Source organism: Gymnoscopelus microlampas (assembly GCF_963454915.1).
Source record: "Gymnoscopelus microlampas genome assembly, chromosome: 14".
NCBI lineage: Eukaryota > Metazoa > Chordata > Actinopteri > Myctophiformes > Myctophidae > Gymnoscopelus > Gymnoscopelus microlampas.
The window spans coordinates 3,468,984-3,491,181 of record NC_139951.1 but is presented as its reverse complement, the minus strand read 5'-3'; the positions used below and the strand labels follow the sequence as shown (position 1 = coordinate 3,491,181).

Below are 22,198 nucleotides of genomic sequence, written 5' to 3'. Positions count from 1 at the left end.
TTGTTTCAAATGTTTGCCCATGTCACACCGACTTCTGCATGATACGGAAGCCGTGTGTATAAAAAATGTTACACATTGATTGTAATTGTGCAGAAAGGGAAGAAAAAGTGGATTTAAGTGAAAGTAAATGTGAGAAAGTGAGAGGGCACAGGACCGGAGAGGATGGAAGAAGTTTCATTAAAGGACGACTTCACCGCTTTTCAACCTATCTTCATATAATAGGTCCTCACTATTGCTCATGATAAAATTGTATCACTTTTTTCTACTCGGTCTGTGTCTCAGAGGAGGGCTGTGGACAGTTCAGAGCCCCGTCTACCAGTGACATCATCAATGGGGAATCCAAGCTAATAGAAACTGCAGGCTTTCTATTCCTGGAAAGTTGCAATGCAATAAAATAAGCCATTGTTCTCGTGTTAATACAAATCTAAATAAAAAATGTGAAATCTTGTTGGGAAAAAAAAATCATGCCTAACGATGATGTCACTGGTAGACGGTTTCTGGACTGTCCACAGTCCTCCTATGAGACACAGGCTGAGTAGAAAAAAATGGTACCATTTTATCATGAGTATTAGTGAAGACCAATTATATGAAGATAGATTGAAAAGCGGTGAAGTCGTCCTTTAATGGCCTACGCCAGGGAATTTAAGGCCTAAGTAAGTAAATAAGTGATAGTGAATCAAATCCTCCTGGGCACGCACGCGCACACACGCGCACGCACACACACACACACACACACTTTAGGAGAATTATCCAGTGCGAATTGCAGGTGTGAGATCAAGCCGAGTAAAGCGCAATAGATACTCCTTCCGATGTCTGGCGTTCGGACAGCCTTTCCGAACAATAGTTCGGAATGTCAGGAATTCTAGAGGCGCACGGATTCTGAGACCGCCCATCAGAAGTTCGGAATGACGTACATTTGTAGTTATATCACCTCCCTTTCCGAAGAAAAACTCAGACGTCAGAAGGAGTATGCATTGCGCTTGAGCGTGAACCCATGTCAACAGCCCACAGGGGTCAACAGGGTCAACCTTTTACCAACAGTGCCAAATCAGGAAGGAAAATGAACGGGTAATTGGTGCATCGAATGGAGTGAAGTGGATGTTAATGGATGGAATCGGTGAACAGGTAGGAATAGATACGGCATAGCTTTGACTTTGTAATTACCTGTCGGTGGTCTACCTTCTACCAGTGTCACTGGAAAGAGACGTGGGACAAAACAAAACAATCACAAAACATGTACAAGTAGAGAAGTACGGATACCATTTTCTCCTTCCCGATACCATTGTGTAATTTAAAAAACATCTAAGACAGTGGTTCCAGGGCTTAAAGTGGGGTCCAGTGACCCTCAGGGTTCCTTGGGTGGGTTCCAAAGGGACCCTTACTGTGTACGTAACTCTGAGAGTTATGGGGGTCCTTGAAATTAAAAACGTTTGAGACTCACCCACTGATGTGGGAATAAATAAAAAATCCATTAATAATAGTTAGGAGTAGTTCACCCAAAAAATTACTTATTTTCTATCAACTGCACACCCCATGAAGCCTTGAATTCATGATTTTTTGTCGCATTCCTAAGCTAATAATTTGATTGAAAAACAAATCCATGAAATCAAGGCTTCATGGGATGTGTAATTGATAGAAATAAGTAATGTTTTGGGTGAACTCCTCCTTTAAAGTGTAGCTCCAAGTTAGTGAATAATAATGTAAATTGTACAATGAGAATACAAAACAGTAGTGCAACATCAATTCAAAATATTACTATAAATTAAATCTCATCATATAAACTGCATACTCGCCGATACCGATAACAGCATTTTAGGCAGTATCGCCAGCTTTTCCGATACTGGTATCGGTATCGGAACACAACTCTCAAGTACAAGTAAAACCACCTCTAGTGTTTAGGCCCTTAAAACCACGTGATTTTGTGTAGAGGGAAAAGGGTGGGGGCCAAGTACAGAGCCCTGGGATACCCCGGTGGTTCAAGATTAATCTACTACTGTGTGAGCATACAGAGATCTGACTGACTAAATCATTGTCCTCTAACGGCACTTTAATCAACCACATAACCACACAATCACTGTTAACCACTTATGCCCTATTAAGTGTTGTGCGAGAATAGCAGATCTACAAGCTCACAACCCCATCGCATTGTGAGCTTGTTCTGCCATTTTTACAAAGTTCCGCCTATAATGACATGCCCAACACACACGCACGCACACACGCACGCACGCACACTCACTGCATGTGAGTGTGCACATAATGTAAAGCTATACCATGGGTTGTAACCCATGTGTGAACGCGACTTACGTAATTCGCTTTAATTATGAGCCTAGGACATCTCAGCTTTCAGTAGCTGTACATGACTGAAACTCGTGTGTGTGAGTGTGTGTGTGTGTGTGTGTGTGTGTGTGTGTGTGTGTGTGTGTGTGTGTGTGTGTGTGTGTGTGTGTGTGTGCGTGCGTGCGTGCGTGCGTGCGTGCGTGCGTGCGTGCGTGCGTGCGTGCGTGCGTGCGTGCGTGCGTGCGTGCGTGCGTGCGTGCGTGCGTGTGTGCATGTGCGTGTGCGTGTGTGTCAATTAGCAGATCACAAGATGTTCACAGTAACTCAGTAACTCAAAATCTTCATTGAGAGACTAAATGCTTCAATCAATCCAGGACGGACTGTAGTGTTGTAGAAACCAGGTTTCAGACTGATCACAGCCCCATTGACATCCAGTATAACATTATAGTTATACTGTTATACTTGACATTATAGTTATATACATTATATTATAGTTATACTGTATATTTAAAAGCAAATATTAAACTTATGTGAAGAAACAAAGAGTGGAGGTAATGCGGTGGACTTTGGCCTACTGGGCAAGTGTGCAGTCAAAGTTTGGCACTGTTAACGCCAGTGGTTTGCGGGTTTACTGTAGCTCCACACACGCACACACACACACACACACACACACACACACACACACACACACACACACACACACACACACAGAGAAGGGTCACTCAAAAAATGCAAATGCCTTATTTTACATAGCAGAGGGAGAGAGAGAAATTAATTAAAATATATTTTTTGTTGTTGTTTACAAAACTACAATGACTTGCTTTTTATACTTCCCTTAGACATAGTGCATTTCAATAAGTACGTAGTTCTTCCTTATATTTTAGTAAACATCATACAGTAGGTACACAATAGAATACTCCAAAAAGTGTACACATAAGAGTCCATCTGGTTCTGTTGGTTCCCTCTTCAGAGAGTGCTTGCTATGGAGGGTTGTGTTTGAACTGATCAGTGGTCAGTCAGTCAGCAGTGTGAAGCCACTCCCTTGCCTTGTCACAATAAGCTACCATTGTCTCACACACTTCAAACTGAGGTACACACCCTAGTAATGCATGGAAAAACACTCACACGCTGTGCGTGTGTGTGTGTGTGTGTGTGTGTGTGTGTGTGTGTGTGTGTGTGTGTGTGTGTGTGTGTGTGTGTAGTGCACAGTAGGAATGCAACGAGATGTCGTTGATAAGTGTGATTGTTTGGTTTCGTTGGTATGCAGTTAGACGTGCATTCTATTGAGTTATGCGAGTATCAATAAGCTGGAGTTGGCTGAGAGTGACTAGAGCACTTATGAATGTACTGGTGAAATGTACAGTAGTGAAACTCACTTTGAGCCAGTGACATGGTGGAATGACTTGCCTTTGGAGCATGACTTTCACTGGAAAAGACAAACAACCCCCACCCCACCCCCCTCGACCCTCAACGACCCTGAGACTATCACTGTCAGAAACACACACGCACACGCACACACGCGCGCACACACACACACACACACACACACACACACACACACACACACACACACACACACACACACACACACACACACACACACACACGCACACACACAATTTGGAGTAGTAACTACATGGATAATATTATAAATAAAATGATAGATAGACCATTCATATTGAACTTTTCTAGTGTTCTGATTATTCAAAGTGTTTCACAATGTATGATTGATTGATGTACTTTCTTTAGTAAGACATGAGAAACAGTACATGGAAGTACAATTCACAATACAAGGTCTGCTAAACTGGAAGACTCATAAAGCACTAAGCTTGTTTAAAAATCACACACACACACACACACACACACACACACACACACACACACACACACACACACACACACACACACACACACACACACACACACACACACACACACACACACACACACACACTCCAATCTCCACATCACAGCAGTAAACCACAAGAGAAAGCACAGCCGTGTGTGCGTGTGATAAAGACACATAGACACACATGTTTTTCTGTCAGTCAGTGAACACTGGGAAATCCTTGTCTTGATAAAATGCAAATCACATTAAGCCCCTATGTCTATTATTAGCACAGTGAAGTGCAAAACCAATATCACAAGAACAAAAGCACAAATGACAGATTATCATTATTTCAATAAGGGGCCAATAAGGGGGCCCCCTAGTGGGTCTAAGCTGACAGTGCATGTACAGCAGAATCACAATGTTTCAAAATGTCAAAAGTTCTTCTCCTTCGTACAATAAACTACACAATAATACAGAAGAAATGGCTTAAACATGACATTTTAAAGCTACTGTACGATCCCCGACCTTCTCTGCAAATAAATAGTCATCCATTTGAACCCTGGGGTCAGGTTAAATCACAGATAATGGCATCTTTTTTTTTACCATGGGTGGAGACACTCTCCATAAACACTGCTGTTAAAACCCAGGTTTGTAGCTTTAAAGGGATAGTTCACCCCAAAAAATAACTAAAAAAAAACAAAAATGTGCATGCTGCCCAGATGTATATGAGGTTCATAAGTGAAATATTGAATACAATTAAATTCCCTGAGTTAAATAACCGCCGTAAACCCAGTCAAACTGACTGTTAGCTCTATCATGGACCCCCATTTGATACATTATTTTACATTGTAAATTCCTCAGTGATAATTTCACTCTACACTCTCAGCGTTACAGACCTGTAAGGATCCATTTGGTTCCTAACTATCAATCATTTAGCTGGGGACCCCCTGAGACCCCCCGCAAGGACCCCACGTTTAAAACCAGTGGCTTATGTAGCTATACATACTGTAAGTAACTAGGAAAACATCACGTAACATCAAACATCGCATCCACAGTATCTAAATGCATTCTTGGCATCGGCGTACAAGTGAAAACATACGGGCTCTAAATAGGCTCTATGCACAGCAGCCATATTATCACTTCCTTCCCAGGTGTTACCAATGATACTAATGAAGGCTCTGTTCCATTTAGTGTAGCACAGTGGTTTCCACGACCCCCATAACTCTGAGAGTGTACAAATGGAACCAAATGGACCCGTTACTGTACACACCTGTAAGGGGCCATTTGGAAGCCCATGAGGGTCCCTGGACCCCAACTGTAGACCCACTGGTGTAACAGAGTGTTTCCAGTGAGCCAACATGCACAATATCAGCACCCTGACTCTGTTTGACCAGAATGGAACAGAGCCTTCATTACTATCATTGGTAACACCTGTGAATGTCTTCACAATATGGCTGCTGTGAATAGAGCCTATTAACAAACTACAGCATCAATCATTCTAAACGCAGAGAGCTCATGTCCGTTAGAGCGTTTTGAAGCCTACCTGGTATTGCGTGATCCGCCCCGCTCCCCCGAACCTGTCCCAACAAGGTGGAGAGGCGCGACAGGGGCCGGGTCACGGCTCGCCACAAGCGCACTTTGGGTCTCGTTCCAAAACGAACCATGTTTTTTTCATTCACGTACCGTAGGCTACCGCAGAAAGAAAAAAAAAAAAACCTGAACCAACGTGAAGCTACCGCACTGTATATCCTTCTGTCTGTCTCAACAAATGATGGAAGAAGAGGAAGGAGAGAGGGAGAGACAGAGAGAGAGAGAGAGAGAGGATGGAAAAGCAGAGGCCCACACGTGCACACAGATGAGCCTCCTCTCACTAGTATGTGTAGGAATGTAGCTCGTACCTATGTGCCACAAAGCTGGGTTGCCGCACGCGTGCGCACACACACACACACACACCAGAGAGAACCAATTCACACATCGTTAACCCTCACTGAGAACCACTTCCATCGAGACCGACATACCGAGTCCAGAGACCAGTAGTGTATGCAGTACATTGGACTGTACTTAAACAATATTATTGTAATAATAATCATCTTTCACTGGGTTGTGCTTCATGTGGAGAGACTTGGGTGGCGAAGGATGAATTATATAACATCCTGTATGGGGTAAAGGGTCGGGGTTCGGACAATACCAATAACACCTGTCTGGCAAGTACAGGGGGTGTGTGTGTGTGTGTGTGTGTGTGTGTGTGTGTGTGTGTGTGTGTGTGTGTGTGTGTGTGTGTGTGTGTGTGTGTGTGTGTGTGCGTGTGCGTGGTAAATAAATAAATGGTAAATGGTGCATATATATATATATATAAATATATATATATATATCGTCTTTATCAAAGGAGCTTTATGGACAGGCAACATGGACGCGACCGTGTGTTTCCTACCGGGTCACAGATGTGGCCACAGATAGTCGGCTCTAGCGGCCTTCGCAACGCTTGGCCTAGCGGCTCGCTCGGCGGCGGCTCTCGTTGCTCAAGCCCGGCAGAGACGGCGCGCCTCCGACATTGTAACGGGGGGGGGGGGGGGGGGTCGCCAACTTACTGAGACTAGTGATGTGCGGGTCGGGTTTTTTCATGCCCCCCGCGAACCCATATATAAATCTATGGCTCAACACGCCCCGCGACCCACGGTGGGGAAAAAAAAAAATCATCATAATAGCTCATCAGATTTATATAGCGCTCTTTTAAGTACCCGAACTCGCTTTAAATGTCTACAGTAGCACAACATTGTCATGGGCTAAATAAACAAGCATGTTGTTCAAAATAGGGTTTCTTTTCTTTTTTTTTTGCGTGTGAGAGCGGCTGACCCGCTCACCCGCAGCCCGCATACAGTAATTGCCTCTGAAATCCTGACTCGACCACCCGCGGGGTCGACCCGCGGGTTACGGGTCGGCCCGCTCATCACTACTAGGTAGGAAACACCCGCGCACATCATGGACTGACTCATTCGAGACAGGCGTCATGAACAGACAGATCGGATATCATATACACTGTATTTAGGCGTAGATGTTGTGGATCTCCATTTAGGGGTATGAGTGCTTCGTCATGGCATCATCAGGATGACCCAAGCGGACAACGCTACAGTGGATCCTGAGTAGAGCAGACACAGGGGCGTCGACCTTGGTTCTCAAGGCAATTTTTCAAACATGATAATAGTACATAGTACATTATGAGGCCACATCAATGAGTCACTGTGGCAGGGGGGGGGCGTGGTCTAGGTGCCGCCTGTGGGTGGGGTGACATGTCTGGCTCTGCCAGCTCACAGGCGCACCTGCAGCACATTGTGTTAGTTAACCCATTAACTCTCTCAGTGCCAATGAAATAAAAAAAATATGTTCATACTGTGCCAGCAATTTTTATTCATTTTTCAAAGTAAAAAAAAAGTGCTTAGGAAGCGAGATACAGCCTTTTTCAGTTATAAGTTAAACAAGGAGTGGATGGAGATGCAAATCTTCAGATAATGATATCTTGGGTTCTGAACATTTTTTTCCAAAAAAATAACAATAATATATATATTTTTTAAACTCAGGATTTTTTGTTCTGGCACTGAGGGCATTCAGAAAAAACTCAGGATATCTCGTGTGGCACTGAGAGAGTTAAGACCGGGAACCCATGTGTCATTTTCAGATTTCTTTGGCCATTCAAAAAAATCATGAATCGTGAAAATGTGTGCAAATCTTTGAATATGTATTTTCGTAAGCGAATATTTGTAAAATATTTAATTCAGGGGACGCCCAGAAGCAAGGATTTGAATTACAAATGTTTGCTTGAAAAAAACATATATTAAAAGATGTGTGTATAAAGTGCAATGATGCGTACTATATGGGTCACCTGTGATGAACCTAAGAGCAGAGTGGTAGATGGCATCTAAGGGCTTAAGGGTGGTGGCAACAGCATCCGAAGCTGGTGCTTCTTTGGGCTTCTGAGCCCCCGTTTTTTAAGCACTGATCGAAGCCATTTCTCTTACCTTGTATGTGCTGCTGCTCCAGGGCCAGCGTCTCCAGCGTGTACGTGCAGAACTCCAGGTTCTCCATGGCCTGCTGGCGGGCCGTCTCGTCCTCCTCCTCCTCCAGCATGGCGCGCAGCTCCTCGGCCGTGTGCGCGTACGCCTCCATGTCGCGCTCCACCTCCCGCAGCCGCAGCAGGAGCTGGTACTCCTCCTCCTCCTCCTCCTCGCGCTCCACCCTCTGTCTCTCCAGCTCCATCTCCTGCTCCATGCGGTGTTCGGCATCAAGCTGAGCGCAGATCTCCTGCTCCTGCAGCGCCGCGAGGTCGCCCGCCTTAGAGCGAGAGATGCCACACATGGATTAACGCTAAATAAAATCTCACAACTGAAAATGTTTGCATGACCAAGTCCTAATGTGCAACAGTGTGAAAGGAGCCCGCCCCACCCACACTAGTGCTGATTCCTAAACAATTAACACATTGGGTGCCAAACACGGTTCAAAGAGTAGCGCTTTGGTGCCGAACGCGGTTCAGACCGTAGTATCAGGGATACCGCAGCACTGGAATCACCCATGAACACTCTAAGAAGTAAGGGACAGATGGATCACCGTGCCAAAAAATCTGGCTCCTATCCGCTTCACCTTGCTAAAAGTGGGCAAAACGAGTCATTCTCGATGCGCGATCGCTCTGCAATGGTGACTCGCATGAGACATGTTGTTGTTCATTGTTTTTCATGGATTGCTCGTTGTGGAGTCTACAGCGTTAAACAGCGCAGCTCAACGGTGAGATTTCTGGCACCGAACGTAATCTGTTATTATAAAATTCGGGCACCGAATGTGTTAACACAATATGTAAAATGATGATGCTTTAGTAATATTGTTCCTGCTGTTCTACATACTGCCAAGAAATCACTGTCTGTGAGGAAATCACAGACTGAGGCTTTACCCCTTGATTTTATATGAGATATGTGAGATAATTACGATTTTATGGCAGATGCTTCTGAACCTATTGCTAGTTTTACCACTTCAAACGCTCTAATCTTAATAAAGTATTCAATAAAAAAAAATACCTCAGCTTCGCCAGCCTCGGCTTCCTCTGATTGGTCGTTGAGGTCGACCACGGTCCCTTCCGGGTGGTCGAGGGCGAGGTGCGCCGTCGGCTCCTCCGGCCCCTCGGGCGTGTAGAAGGCGGGGCTGGTGCGGCGCGGCTCGAGGGCCGCCGGTTGAAGGGCGGAGCTTTGCCTCGGGCAGGGCGGCGGCGGCCGAGGCGCCAGGCGGGCCGGTTTGTAAGGCGGACGGTGGGTGCCGGGCCGGGGCGGAGGCGGCCGCAGGGTCCTATAGAGATAGATAGATAGATAGATAGACCTTTAATGTGGGGAAAGCCAGTCGTCAGAGGCTGCACAGCAGTTAAAGCACAGATACAGAGTAAAAAATAAGTACTGTAAGACAGTGGTTCTCAAAGTGGGGTCCGGGGACCCCCAGGGGTCCTTGAGGGGGTTCCGGGGGGTCCCTGGCACAAACTATTTTCAGATGGGGGTCCGTGTGGCCAAATATATATTAATTAGGGGGGTCCTTGACAGGAAAACGTTTGAGAACCACGGCTGTAAATCCAGCTTATAGTATCTACACATTAGCCAGGAGAACAGCGTCACAAACACACCATCATCAATAACGGACAGTATAGGACAGCATACACAGAATACACTGTCTAAACTAACGGTAACAGGGAGAGTGTGGGCACTAAGGAAGAATGGGCACCTTGATGTAAAATTGGCTATTTGGTCCAATATGTAAAAAAAGTTAATATTTGGAAAATGCTCTGAAGTAAAGTAAAGTATACACGATTAGAACATGCTTGAACATTCGACAATTAAAGGGATAGTTCACCCATAAAATTACTTATGTTCAATCAATTACACATCCCATGAAGCCTTGAATTCATGGATATCTTTTTGTTTTTGTCACATTCCTGAGCCAATAATTTGATGACCGGCGGAAAGATGCTAATGTCTCCGGTAGGAGACTCAAAGTTGACACTTTGAGTCTGCTTCCGGAGACCGCCGCTGGACATCAAATTATTGGCTTAGGAATGCGACAAAAAAAAAAAGAATCTCCATGAATTCAAGTCTCCATGGGGTGTGTAATCGATAAAAAAAAGTCAATTTGGGGGTGAACTATTCCTTTAAGGTCTAATATTTCTACAATTGCTACAAATTGCTATAACCTGTACATCCAATCACTTTGGGCATACACAAGAAGCTGAAGGATACATTTCCTGTAGGTCTGATAATGATGCACTGTGCATGTTCACATCATGAATTGAATTAGTTTTTTTGCATTTTGGACTAAATACATGGAGGTGCCCACTTCTCCGTAGTGCCCACTCTTCTCGCATCCATACAAAACCACACACCTCCTGCGCCTCTCCAACGACGAGGGGGCGGAGTTAGAGGGCAGCGGCTGCAGCAGGTGGGACAACGAGGAGGAGGAGGAGCCTCGCATGATGTCGCTCTCGCTGCTGAAGTCCATGATGGAGAAGTGGCGCGAGACGCCACCGCGGGGCTGAGGGCCGCCTCCCTCGTCGCTAGCGTCCTCCTCGGCGCCGAGGGGCTCGTCGTCGCCGCCCAGCAGACTCCTCTCGAACTCCATGAGCTGCTGGGACAGCCTGGCCTCCAGGCCGCTGGCGGAGGACGCCAGGGCGCCCAGGGTGAGCGAGGTCTTCAGCAGGCCGTTGGAGGAGCCGCCGGCGCCGCACCCCCTCGACTGGGAACGCGGCCGCCGGCCACCCTCGCCGTTGCTGAACGCCGCGGTGTCGGCGTCGCCGGCGCTGGCGTGCCGGGTCAGCTTCCTCTGCCGGTGGCTCTCCACCAGGCTGATCAACGCCTTGCCCAGGCTCGGGGTTTTAACCGCGCCGGCGTCGGCGTCCACCGGCGATCTCTGGTGGTGTCTGCCGTCCTTGGCACCGATGGGGAGCGTCAGGCTGTGACCGGGCGGTGGTGGCGGCGGCGGAGCGGGCGCGCTGCCGCGGCGCTTGTGGCTAAAAGAGGGCAGGCTGGGTCGCGGCGGGAGCCTGGGCCGAGCCGGGCGGCGAGCCACCGGGGCGGTCTCGCGGGCGGCGGGTCCGTGAGGCTGAGGGCCCGGCGACTTGCCGACCCTCTCCCTCGCCGATCTGTCCCGTGCGGCGGGGGCCATGGAGGCGGGGTCTGTGCTTTGGGGGTGGGCGGCGTCGCCAGGGCCGGCCCCCTGCTGCCACCTGCGCTCCCCTGCGGCCCTCTCGAAGAAGTCCAGGTCCCACACCGTGTGGTCCTCGTACGTCTCCAGCTCAGAGCTGAACTCTGACCCGCTGACGCCCGTCCGTGGCGAGCCGCTCTCCGCCTTGTCTCTGTCGTCGTCTCTCTCGGCTAAACGCGCTTCGTCCTCCTCCGCCGGCTTCCGCCCGTCGTCCTCCATTTTGACGAAGCGGTGAGGGAAGACCCCCCGCCTCCCCCTCAGCTCCCCCTCCAGCCAGCCGTCCTCCGTGGTGCTCAGCACGCGGATGCGCGCCCCGACGTCGAAGTCCAACTCGCCCGGCTCCATGGCCCGGAAGTCGTAGACGGCCACGCCGTACACGGCGCCGTCATCATCCTCTTCGACCACGGCGTGCTCCTCTTCCTCCATCCCGTACTCGCCTCCCTCCCCGAACGCCTCCTCCTCCTCCTCCTCCTCCTCGTCCTCCTCGGTGCCTTCGGCCGCGTAGAAAGCGTCGTCCTCGTAGCTGTCCGGCTGATGGGCCTCGTAGTGCAGACCCGGGTGTAGGCCTGTCAGGATTACACATTTAAAGGTAGGGTAAGTGATTTTCTTTGGTTAAAATAAGTGTTAAATAGCTCTATATTCTGATAGTACTCATTGCTATAGAGTGTTTGTTCAGTAACAGGAGTCTCCTTGTCTCTCCACCTCTTTATTAAACAGAAAATGCTTTTTCGTTTCAGTTTAATTTCCAATTTTATCCAATCAGGATAGAGAACTCAATCAGGATATAGATTAAACAAGTGAAATTGGAAGTGATGACACTAAGAAATGAGTATGCAAAATTGGAACTGGAACACCATAAAAATGAAGCTTAAAAATGGGTACTTTCTCCTGATTGGCTGAGATCTTGACACCTACCGGAAAATGTATTTTCAGTTTATTAAAGAGCTGGAGAGACATGGAGACATCTGTTACTGAACAAACACTCTATAGCAATGATTACTATCAGAATATAGTGCTTTAACCTTTTAACAAAATACCTTTTGTTTTAACCAAAAAATATCACTTACCCTACCTTTAAGGTGACGATTAATTGTCACTCAAATAATTGCGATTAAAAATTAAATTGTGTGTTTGGCCATTGAACATCGGAACATATTAATAAAATAAAAATTATGTTTGCCTTTTAAAGGGATAGTTCACCCCAAAAAGACATGTTTCTATCGATTAGTCACCCAATGGAGACTTGAATTCATGTTTAATTTTTTTGTCTTTGTCACATTCCTAAGCCAATAATTTCATGACTAGCGGACCGGTAGGCAGCGGTTCCGGTAGGAGACACAGAGGAGACTCTTTGTGTCTCCTACCGGAACCGCTGCCGGTCATCAAATTATTGTCTTAGGAATGCGACAAAAACAAAAAAAAATATCCATGAATTCAAGTCTCCATGGGGTGACTAATTGATAGGAAAAAAGTCATTTTGGGAGTTAAGCTTCCTAATAAAAAATGGCACAGGGCCAGATATGACAAATAACTTAAATATACAAAGAAATTATTAACATATTTAATACGTATTTAAATTGTATACATGTAAAAAATTGCAGAAATAGTCACAATGTGACGCGTTGTAAGCTTGTAGATCAGCTATTTCTGCTTTTTTAATATTTGAAAATGGGTGATTAATGTTTCAACATGTAGACCAGGGGTCTTCAACCTTCTCAGGCCAATGACCCCCTAGCTGAGAGAGAGATGAAGCAGGGACCCCCTCTATTGTATAAAATTGCATTTCAGATAAACTATTTTTTTTGTTTACTTGGTCTGCTCTTTTTTCCTTCTACACCTATACCTCTTTGCCAAAAATAGCCGATCTACAAGCTCGTTGTGAGCTTGTAGATCGGCTATTTTTGGCTAAAGTTCTCCTCAGAAAAGGGATGCTAGGGTTCAAGTGGTAAAGGTAAAAAAAATAAATCATATCACACAAAGATTTGGCGGACCCCCTGTAATAACTCTGAGGACCCCCTAGGGGTCCCGGACCCCCTGTTGAAGACCCCTGATGTAGACGATTATGACGATTATGTCAAATAATTGCGACAGAGGCCTACCCGGGTAGCTCATGGCGTCCTGGGGGTCCTCCGCCGGGGACCGCAGCGGGCTCAGCAGCTCCACGAAGCCCTCGGGGAACGCGCCCCTGCGCCCTTCCAGCTCGCCCTGGAACCAGCCGGGCTCCGGCAGGCCCGTGATGATGATCAGGTCGCCCTCGCGGAAGTCCAGCTCCTCCTGGAGCTGCGCGTGGAGGCTCATCAGGGCGCGGGCCTGGCCCAGGGCGTAGGGGGGCAGCTCCGACTGGGCCTGGGCCTGGGCCGAGCGCTCCGACAGCTGCCGGGAGCGTCCCGACAGCTGGAGCTCCTTGACGCAGGAGGTGGGGAAGTGGCCGCGGGCGCCCCAGGCGTTGCGGCCCCGTTGCCACCCGGATCCGAGGTTCGCGGTGCCGCCCGATTCCCCGGCTACCACGTCGCCTATGGAGGATACGGAGAAACGCAACGGGTTACAGTCAGAACTAGATTCTACTACTTAAGCCCTGTATACTTTGTCACACAAAGAATAGTAAAAAATAGCTGATCGTAAGATCTTGTGATCCGCTATTTTTGAAGATTTTGAAGTGTGGTTTTTTTTACTTTTTTTTTTGCCTAAAACATGCTCAAAATAGTGATGCCAGCCAGGATAGGAGTAATTAAGTCTAAAGTTAATATCCATACATGTGTTGAAGCAGAGGGCCTTAAGCAGAGGGCCCTTTGCGCTAATGTGCACAGAGGGCGCACATTAGCTGTGGTATAATATGTCATACTGTATGTGTGTGTGTTAGTGCTTTTATACCATGGTTGGCAGCAGAATGATTCATCCACAATTTAAACCAAAACCTCAGCAGTGGGTTCTTGTGATTATGTAACGGAGAGCTCCCAACGCCTTGTGTGTGTGCGTGCGTGCGTGCGTGCGTGCGTGCGTGCGTGCGTATTCAAACCAAAAGAAAAATGAACAAAAGAGGAAGACCTATTATAATACCGTCCCAATACCCGCATACTGTACATTTAGCATTTAGTTGACATAACGTTACCCTAAGTCATCTAAAGTTAACCATGTTAACCACTTATGCCCTATTTTTATCTAATATCCGATCTACAGTACGGTGTAGATCTGCTATTCTTTTAACTGAAAAAGTGTTCACCTATAACGACATGCCCAAAACAGGGAGGGCGGGTTGAAAGTGTGTTAAGCACGTAGATCACTAACTTTACAATCAGCATGTCTAATAACTGTCCTGGGGTCAGTGTGTAGTGATTTATAGCATGGCGATATACAGGGTCCGCTGGAATGTTGGCTGGTCCCAGAATGCAAGGTCACGCAGGTCCCACATTCCACAGACCTGAGTCTCCACCTCCCATTGTGTCAGGAGCAACACAACACCGCACACAGGAGACAGCTACAACTACTCAGATGTTTTACTTAAGTAGAAGTATCCGAAGTTTAAAAATGCTCTGATACAACATAACACCACACAGGAGACAGACCGTTCATGTGTCTGTAAATGTTGTTTATCTACAGTATGATGATACGTAAGAGCTTTGGAATAAAACATTGTGGAAATTCCCCTTGATTATTTAAACTTCATTACTCTTTATGTTTGTTTCGTTTTTCATTTTTAGTTCAAGTTAGTTGGACATGGAGGGTGGGTATCCTCATTTCAGTTTTGTTTAGTTTCGTTTTGATTAGTTTCACTATTAGATTTTCGTTTGTTTTGGGGGGTATTTGTCAGGGGCAAGATTTAAGAAGTTCAGAACAGGTATTAATACAAGATTAGTAGTAGTAGTAGTAGCAGTGGCAGTAGTAGTAGTAGTAGTAACAACAGTAATGTAATAGGGTTTCTGACATCTAGTGGTGGATTTTAGTAACTACAGACTAAGTAAGCTTGAATTAAAAAGGGACATTCTACACCGTAGAATGTCTAACTTTCTTAGTCTGAAGATACAGTAGAATCTACAGCATCTTCATTCTATGAGCATAATGCTGATGTACAAAAAGAAAAAAAAATGTTTTCATTTCAAAATGTTCGCTATCACCAAGTAGAAGGGTACTTTTCAGGAATGAATAATCAATGCAGACAGAACCAGATTTTGATTATAAAACAATCTTGAACAAAACTTAAAATCTGTGCACACAAACATGAATTCTAATGAGTGTTTCACAGCTTGTGCTGGCAGTTAAAATGGACACATTCTGGAGGTGTTCCTGATTAAATTCAAGCAAAAAGAAATTCACCAGTTATTTTTGGTCAACTTGGACAGTCAATATTTGCATGCATGAGAACATTATCATTAAGATAACACCATATTGTACTGTTATCTCTGCAGTATGTGAGGGTTTGTTCTCATGCAGTGTATGCAAATATTCACCGTACCCATGTACAACACAACAACCTGTTTACAACTACTATTTCGTTGCTGTCGGGCATAAACCTCTTATCTCCAGATTTTAACCCATTAAGACCTGAGGCAACTCTTAAAAATGTTTTCTAAATCCTAACAGTTTTTTGAAAAAAATCTGAATTTTTTTTTCAAGATTTTTCAAAAATAGCAGATCTACAAGCTCATAGCGCGGTGAGCTTGTATATATTCCACCCAACAGAGACGATATGGAACTCTGCTTATACTGTATACAAACACCACAAAACCATAGTAGTTATAATGTGCTGTTCCACTGAGCTTATAACGCATTATGACCAGCACTTATAATACGTTATAAACGTTGTTATAAGTTGTCATACATGATTATAACCATTTATAACGAGTGCTATAATGCCTTATGAGTGCATTTTAATGCATTATAAATGTGGTTATAATGCATTATAGACCCGACCTTTAAGTAAAGTGTTACCCAAATCTCTGTGCCCAGATTTCATACTTTGATGACATGTTGCGACAAGTTCAAGTCTTAGCTGTCTGGTTTCTGGCTTTGGTATGGAGTTGTTCAAATTGAAATGTGGATTGGATTGTCCTGCTGTAGACCGTAGGAAAAATACGCATGGTCTATAATTCCTCTCAGCATTATTCAGTAAAAACACTGAATGTGATACTGTGGCATGGTGGCATGGCCACAGTGGCATGGTGTTGTAGGGTCTGTGTCCACAGAAAGCATTTTTGAGCAGAAAAGCTCAGTTTGAATATCACGTCCAGAGCGCTTCTTAAATATCTGAAATGATCTGAAATAACAGTAAACATGGACTTCTCATGGTTGTGGTAACGATTCAAAGTCATGTCATAAATGACCAGGTTGTCAGACAAAATGTGACACTGATGAACAGGGCTCATCTCTTCATCTCTAAAAAAAAGACAAATATTTCTGCTTGAAGTGCCCAGGGCACTTTTCTATTACTTTTGATTTATTATTCATATTTCATATTACCACATTTTCTTTTACTGTCTTTACCATAGAAATGCATGGCATAGAACATTGGTTCTCAAAGTGGGGTCCGGGGACCCCCAGGGGTCCTTGAGGGAGTTCCAGGGGGTCTCCAGCTGAATGATAGATTAGGCACCAAATGGACCCTTATGGGTCTGTAACTCTGAGAGTGTACAAATGGAACCAAATGGACCTTAACGGGTGCATTTGGTTCCATTTGTACACTCTCAGTTAAATTGACATTGATTTTACAATATAAATTGCTGTCCAAGTGATAGAAACGCCATTACATGGGGGTCTGTAGCCTAATGCATGTCAAACTGGGGGTCCTTGAAATTAAAATGGTTGAGAATCACTGGTAGAGCCGTAAAAAATCTTCTCTTATGGGGGTCCCTGGCATATCTTTTGAAATGGGGGTCCGCGGGCTAATATGTGTCAATTTGGGGGTCCTTGACATGAAAAAGTTTGAGAACCACTGGCATAGAATACCATAATAGCAGAATAGCAGAATACTGTCTTTACCATAGAAATGCATGGCATAGAATACCATAATAGCAGAATACCGTCTTTACCATAGAAATGCATGGCAAAAAAAAAAAACACTTTCTATGGACATAGCCCCTCACGAGTTACTGTATAGCAGGCCAGGTCAGGTGTGGACATGAAATGCAGTCTGAAGACTGAACACTGGGTTCTATCTGGGTTCCGGGGACCCTCAAGGCTCCTTGAGTGGCTTTCAGGGGGTCCCCTGCTAAAGGATTAATAGTTTAGGAACCAAATGGGCACTGAAGGGTCTGTTACCCAGAGAGTGTACAAATATGTACATTCTCAGAGTTAAATGAACACAGATAACCTACAATTTACACTCGTAGTGTATATTGGGGGGCCCAGAGATAACACGGTATCTAATGGGGGGGTCCGTGAACCAATAACTATCAAACTGGGAGTACTGGAAATGAAAAGGGTTGAGAACCACAGCACTATAGAACACAGCACAACAAAGTTTACCTGTGTACACTGATATTAAGCTCCTTCAAACAAGCCGCGTTAGGCTAATATGGGAGAAAACAGCCATTTGAGTTACAAATACTGTGACATCACCAATAACACAACATTCTGATTTGTATGTCTAATGATATAACGTCCATTATGTTGTCTAATATACCAAATATCCCAAACATTTATCATGCATTAACACAGGCAAGTATTTCTTGGACGTTCGTAAGCCCTATAACAAAAGTAACTGATTTGAAATAAATGAATTCAAATGTTTTTCAGTGAACTAGGCTCTCTTGAGTGTAGTAAATCACTGTTCCATGCTGTTCATCCAAAATACAGTAAAAGGTGGGCCAATTGTTTGTGTAGAATATAGAATTTTGACTTCATTTCAGAGCAAACATTGTACCGAAACGACCCAGCTGTGAGATATTTCTAAGTGCGTATAGTACAGTGAAGATGATAACAATAATATCTACACACTGGGCTGCCTATTTTGTCATCAATTCATGTACTAATTATTTCTCCAGTAGGTTGTGGATATACCGTATACTGTAACTAGGCAGGGCAGGAACGTTCACAGTGGCCTTGATGCCCCGCCTACACTCCTCTGCCTATTTCCTGTTGAGATTCTGAATTCTTATTCACATGTAAAATCATTGTTTTATTTCATGGCCCTTGCGGCCCTGGCATTTGGCATTTGTGCCCTCAAAAATGTACAACGCCAAAGGCCAGGTGGCCTTGTCCCTAAAATAATGTATTGCGTGTGTATAGGCTCTATTCACAGCAGCCATATTATGAAGACATTCACAGGTGTTACCAATGATACTAATGAAGGCTCTGTTCCATTTAGTGTAGCACAGTGGTTTCCACGACCCCCATAACTCTGAGAGTGTACAAATGGAACCTAATGGACCCTTACGGGTCCATTTGGTTCCATTTGTACACTCTCAGAGTTACACGCCTGTAAGGAGCCATTTGGAAGCCCTTGAGGGTCCCTGGACGCCAACTGTAGACCCACTGGTGTAGCAGAGTGTTTCCAGTGAGCCAACAACATGCACAATATCAACAACCCTGACTCTGTTTGACCAGAATGGAACAGAGCCTTCATTAGTATCATTGGTAACACCTGTGAATGTCTTCATAATATGGCTGCTGTGAATAGAGCCTATTGCCTGCAAATAGGTGTTAGTAAGTGTGCAGTACCTCTCTTCAGAGACAGAGTGGCTGGTTCTGCAGAGCTGAAGTCGTTGATGCACACGTACAGCTCATCTCCCTGCTTGGTGCTGGGAATGGTGACCGCTTCCACAAACGTGCTGGGAAACTGACCTGGAGGGAGACGGAGCACATGGTGATTAGGGCACATCCTGTAATTCAGCAGTGATAAGACCTTGCTGTAAAATATGAACTTAGCAAAAGCCAAACTCCACTGTTGTTCAACCTTATCTCCGCGCCTTGGGGAGTGTTAAATTACCACTCAGGATTTTATAAGGGTCAATAAATGCTGTACATATAAAGATGGTCTGAGCGGTGACCTAGTAACCTAGTTAGACAGACATCAGACAAACAGGAGTATTCCTTGAAGACACTTTATTTAACCAGCCAAAACGAGCTGAGAACAGATTCTTATTTACAGACATGGCCTGGCAAAAAGCCTCTTGAGGACAGGGGAGATATAGGGGCTAAAATAAATTACGTTTAGACTCATTTGATTTTAACCCATTCAATCCGGGAACGCATCTGTGTCATTTTTGGATTTTTTGCTAAAGCCTATAATATCTGCTATTCAAAAATAGCAGATATACAAGCTCATAGCGTGGCACAGAGCGCGCTATGAGCTTGTAGATTTATTTTTTTATCGTGAAAACAAGTAAAAGTAAAGCAAATCTTTGAATTTATATATTTCTTTTTTTTTTTTAACAACATTTTTAACTCTTATCTTTGCTTCTGGGGGGGATAACCTTTTCATGTGAAGGACCCCCAAAATGATATGTATTTGGCCACGGACCCCCCATCTCAAAATGTGTTGTTCTAGGGACACCCCCCCGTCCCCCCCCCCGTCCCCCCTGTCCACCTAAAAATGTTCCCTTTAAAAAATATACATATATAAGGATTTGCAAAACAAATTCACAATTTTTCAAAAAAAGATCTACAAGCTCGTAATAGCAGATATACAAGCTCATAGCGCGGCACTATGAGCTTGTATATCTGCTATTTTTGAATAGCCAAAGTATAAAAATAATGGTATGGGTTAACAGAGCTCTACAGTGGCAGCCAGGCTGTGTGTGTGTGTGTGTGTGTGTGTGTGTGTGTGTGTGTGTGTGTGTGTGTGTGTGTGTGTGTGTGTGTAGGTCTCCTATTGGACTAAACATGATGTTTGTTTGGGTTCGTCACATTCCACAGGCTCCTGGATAACGTGAGAATATTTGACGTAAATCTATTACTGTTTTGATTGTGAAGCATAAAAACATGAACGGGATAGGAAAAGCTAATAGCAGAGTCCTGCTTTGGGATCCAGTCCTTGTCCATTCTACCTGCATCCAGTTAACCCATTAAAGGACGACTTCACCCATTTTCAACCTATCTTCATACAATAGGCCCTCACTAATGCTCATGATAAAATGGTACAATTTTTTTCTACTTGGTCTGTGTCTCATAGGAGGGCTGTGGACAGTCCAGAAACCCGTCTACCAGTGACATCATCATTAGGCAGGATTTTTTTTTTCATTTAAAACATTTCATTTAGATTTTTATAAACGCGAAAACAATGGGATCTATTATTGCATTGCAACTTTTCCAGGATTCCCCATCGATGATGTCACTGGTAGACGGGTTTCTGAACTGTCCACAGCTCTCCTATGAGACACAGACTGAGTAGAAAAAAATGGTACCGTTTTATCATGAGCATTAGTGAGGACCTATTATATGAAGATAGGTTGAAAATGGGTGAAGTCGTCCTTTAAGGCCTGAGACAGTTTTTTGAAAAAAAGTATAAGTTTTTTTTCACGATTTTTCAAAAATAGCAGATCTACAAGCTCATAGCGCGGCACTCGGTGCCGCGCTATGAGCTGTACTGTATATCTGCTATTTTTGAATAGCCAAAGAAATCTTAAGTGACACAGATGCGTTCCAGGTCTTAATGGGTTAACCCGTCTAATAAAGAAGAATGTGATCTTAAAACTCATACCACCACTACTCAGATAACATGATATTAGGTATTAGACTTTACAGCAGGTATTTAGGTTTTTAGTTGAGTTTAAACTTTAGGCAGTCGTGTGTTCTCTTCTGTTTTTGTCATGTTGTTACTGTGGCGTTTTTCTATGTGGGGACTGCGGCTGGAAATGAGCTTCTAGCTAAATCCTGCATGTTTACATGTCGATTGAATTCACGTATTCAAATTAATGTGTTGAATGTGCATTGTCCCGTCTAAATACACAAATAACGTAAAGAATGACACCCAGCCCCTTACTTAAGACTAGTACATACATGCACATCATAGAGAAGGAAAAGAAGAACACCAGAAGAAAGAGAATAGCAACACAAAATGAAAATGCCTGCTTGTTTCTTCATAGAGTCCTCATCAGAGCATCATAAAAACATGACGGCACAAGTCTACTTTCACGTTGCATCATCTCAGCGTAATGAGAGAGATGGGGAAACCATACAGACTCCTGACAGACTCGTGATACATTGATTTTGAACCCTACCGTCCCTATTCTGGGGGTGAATATTTGTCGAAAATAGCTGATCTACAAGCTTTCAGATCGGCTATTTACGGAGATTTGGTGTAGAGGGAAAAAAGAAGGGGGCTCCAGTCAACTAAGCATATTGGGTTTAGCTAGTTAGGATGGATACAGGTCCAGTGGGCTCCAGGTATTTCTGGGCACCAGCGCTTTTTCCCCCCAAAATGTAAAAGAATAAAGAATAAATGTATGCTTTGGGAAATGGTAAAATACAAAATGAAGTAGAAAAGGTGCTCCGGTGCTCCTCGGAGCACAAGTCTCCGCCAGGTCAGGTAGGTTATTGTGGCCTCCTGGTGCCGCTAAAATAGGCCAATGTGAAAAGGGTGCTATTTCTTCTTAGGCCTTTCACGGCAATCCGACACTGCATTCATGATTTGAGGCAATTTGTTAAAAACTGACCTAGCCTGCAAACTTTGGAAGCCAATGTTAGCAAATTAGGATGAAATATGGAAAATCGGACAGATCCGTGTTGATCACATGACTATAGAGATTTGCGTGTTTTTTGGACAAAATCTGTAGGAGTAATATAAACAAATGTGTTTCGCAAAAGTCGGCCTCATGGTGGCGCTATGACAGGCTGATCTGAAAAATGTGGGGTAGAGGTTCTGCTGTGGCATCTAGGGAGTGTGTGTGCGCAGTTTCACTGCGACCGGGCCAACGGTGGCGGAGATTAGCTGCT

General features: G+C 44.7%; 1 protein-coding gene across 1 annotated transcript in view; it reads right to left on the bottom strand.

Annotated features, from left to right (window-relative positions):
* Positions 1-22,198, bottom strand: part of dnmbp (dynamin binding protein) — a 113,206-nt gene that overhangs the window by 47,965 nt on the left and 43,043 nt on the right. Inside the window, exons 4-8 of the mRNA XM_084077978.1 lie at positions 18,983-19,105; positions 13,429-13,842; positions 10,512-11,895; positions 9,169-9,433; positions 8,122-8,434 (exon numbers count right to left, since the gene is read on the bottom strand). Of these exons, the coding sequence (XP_083934104.1) occupies positions 8,122-8,434; positions 9,169-9,433; positions 10,512-11,895; positions 13,429-13,842; positions 18,983-19,105 (2,499 nt within the window). The remainder of the gene's footprint in view (positions 1-8,121; positions 8,435-9,168; positions 9,434-10,511; positions 11,896-13,428; positions 13,843-18,982; positions 19,106-22,198) is intronic.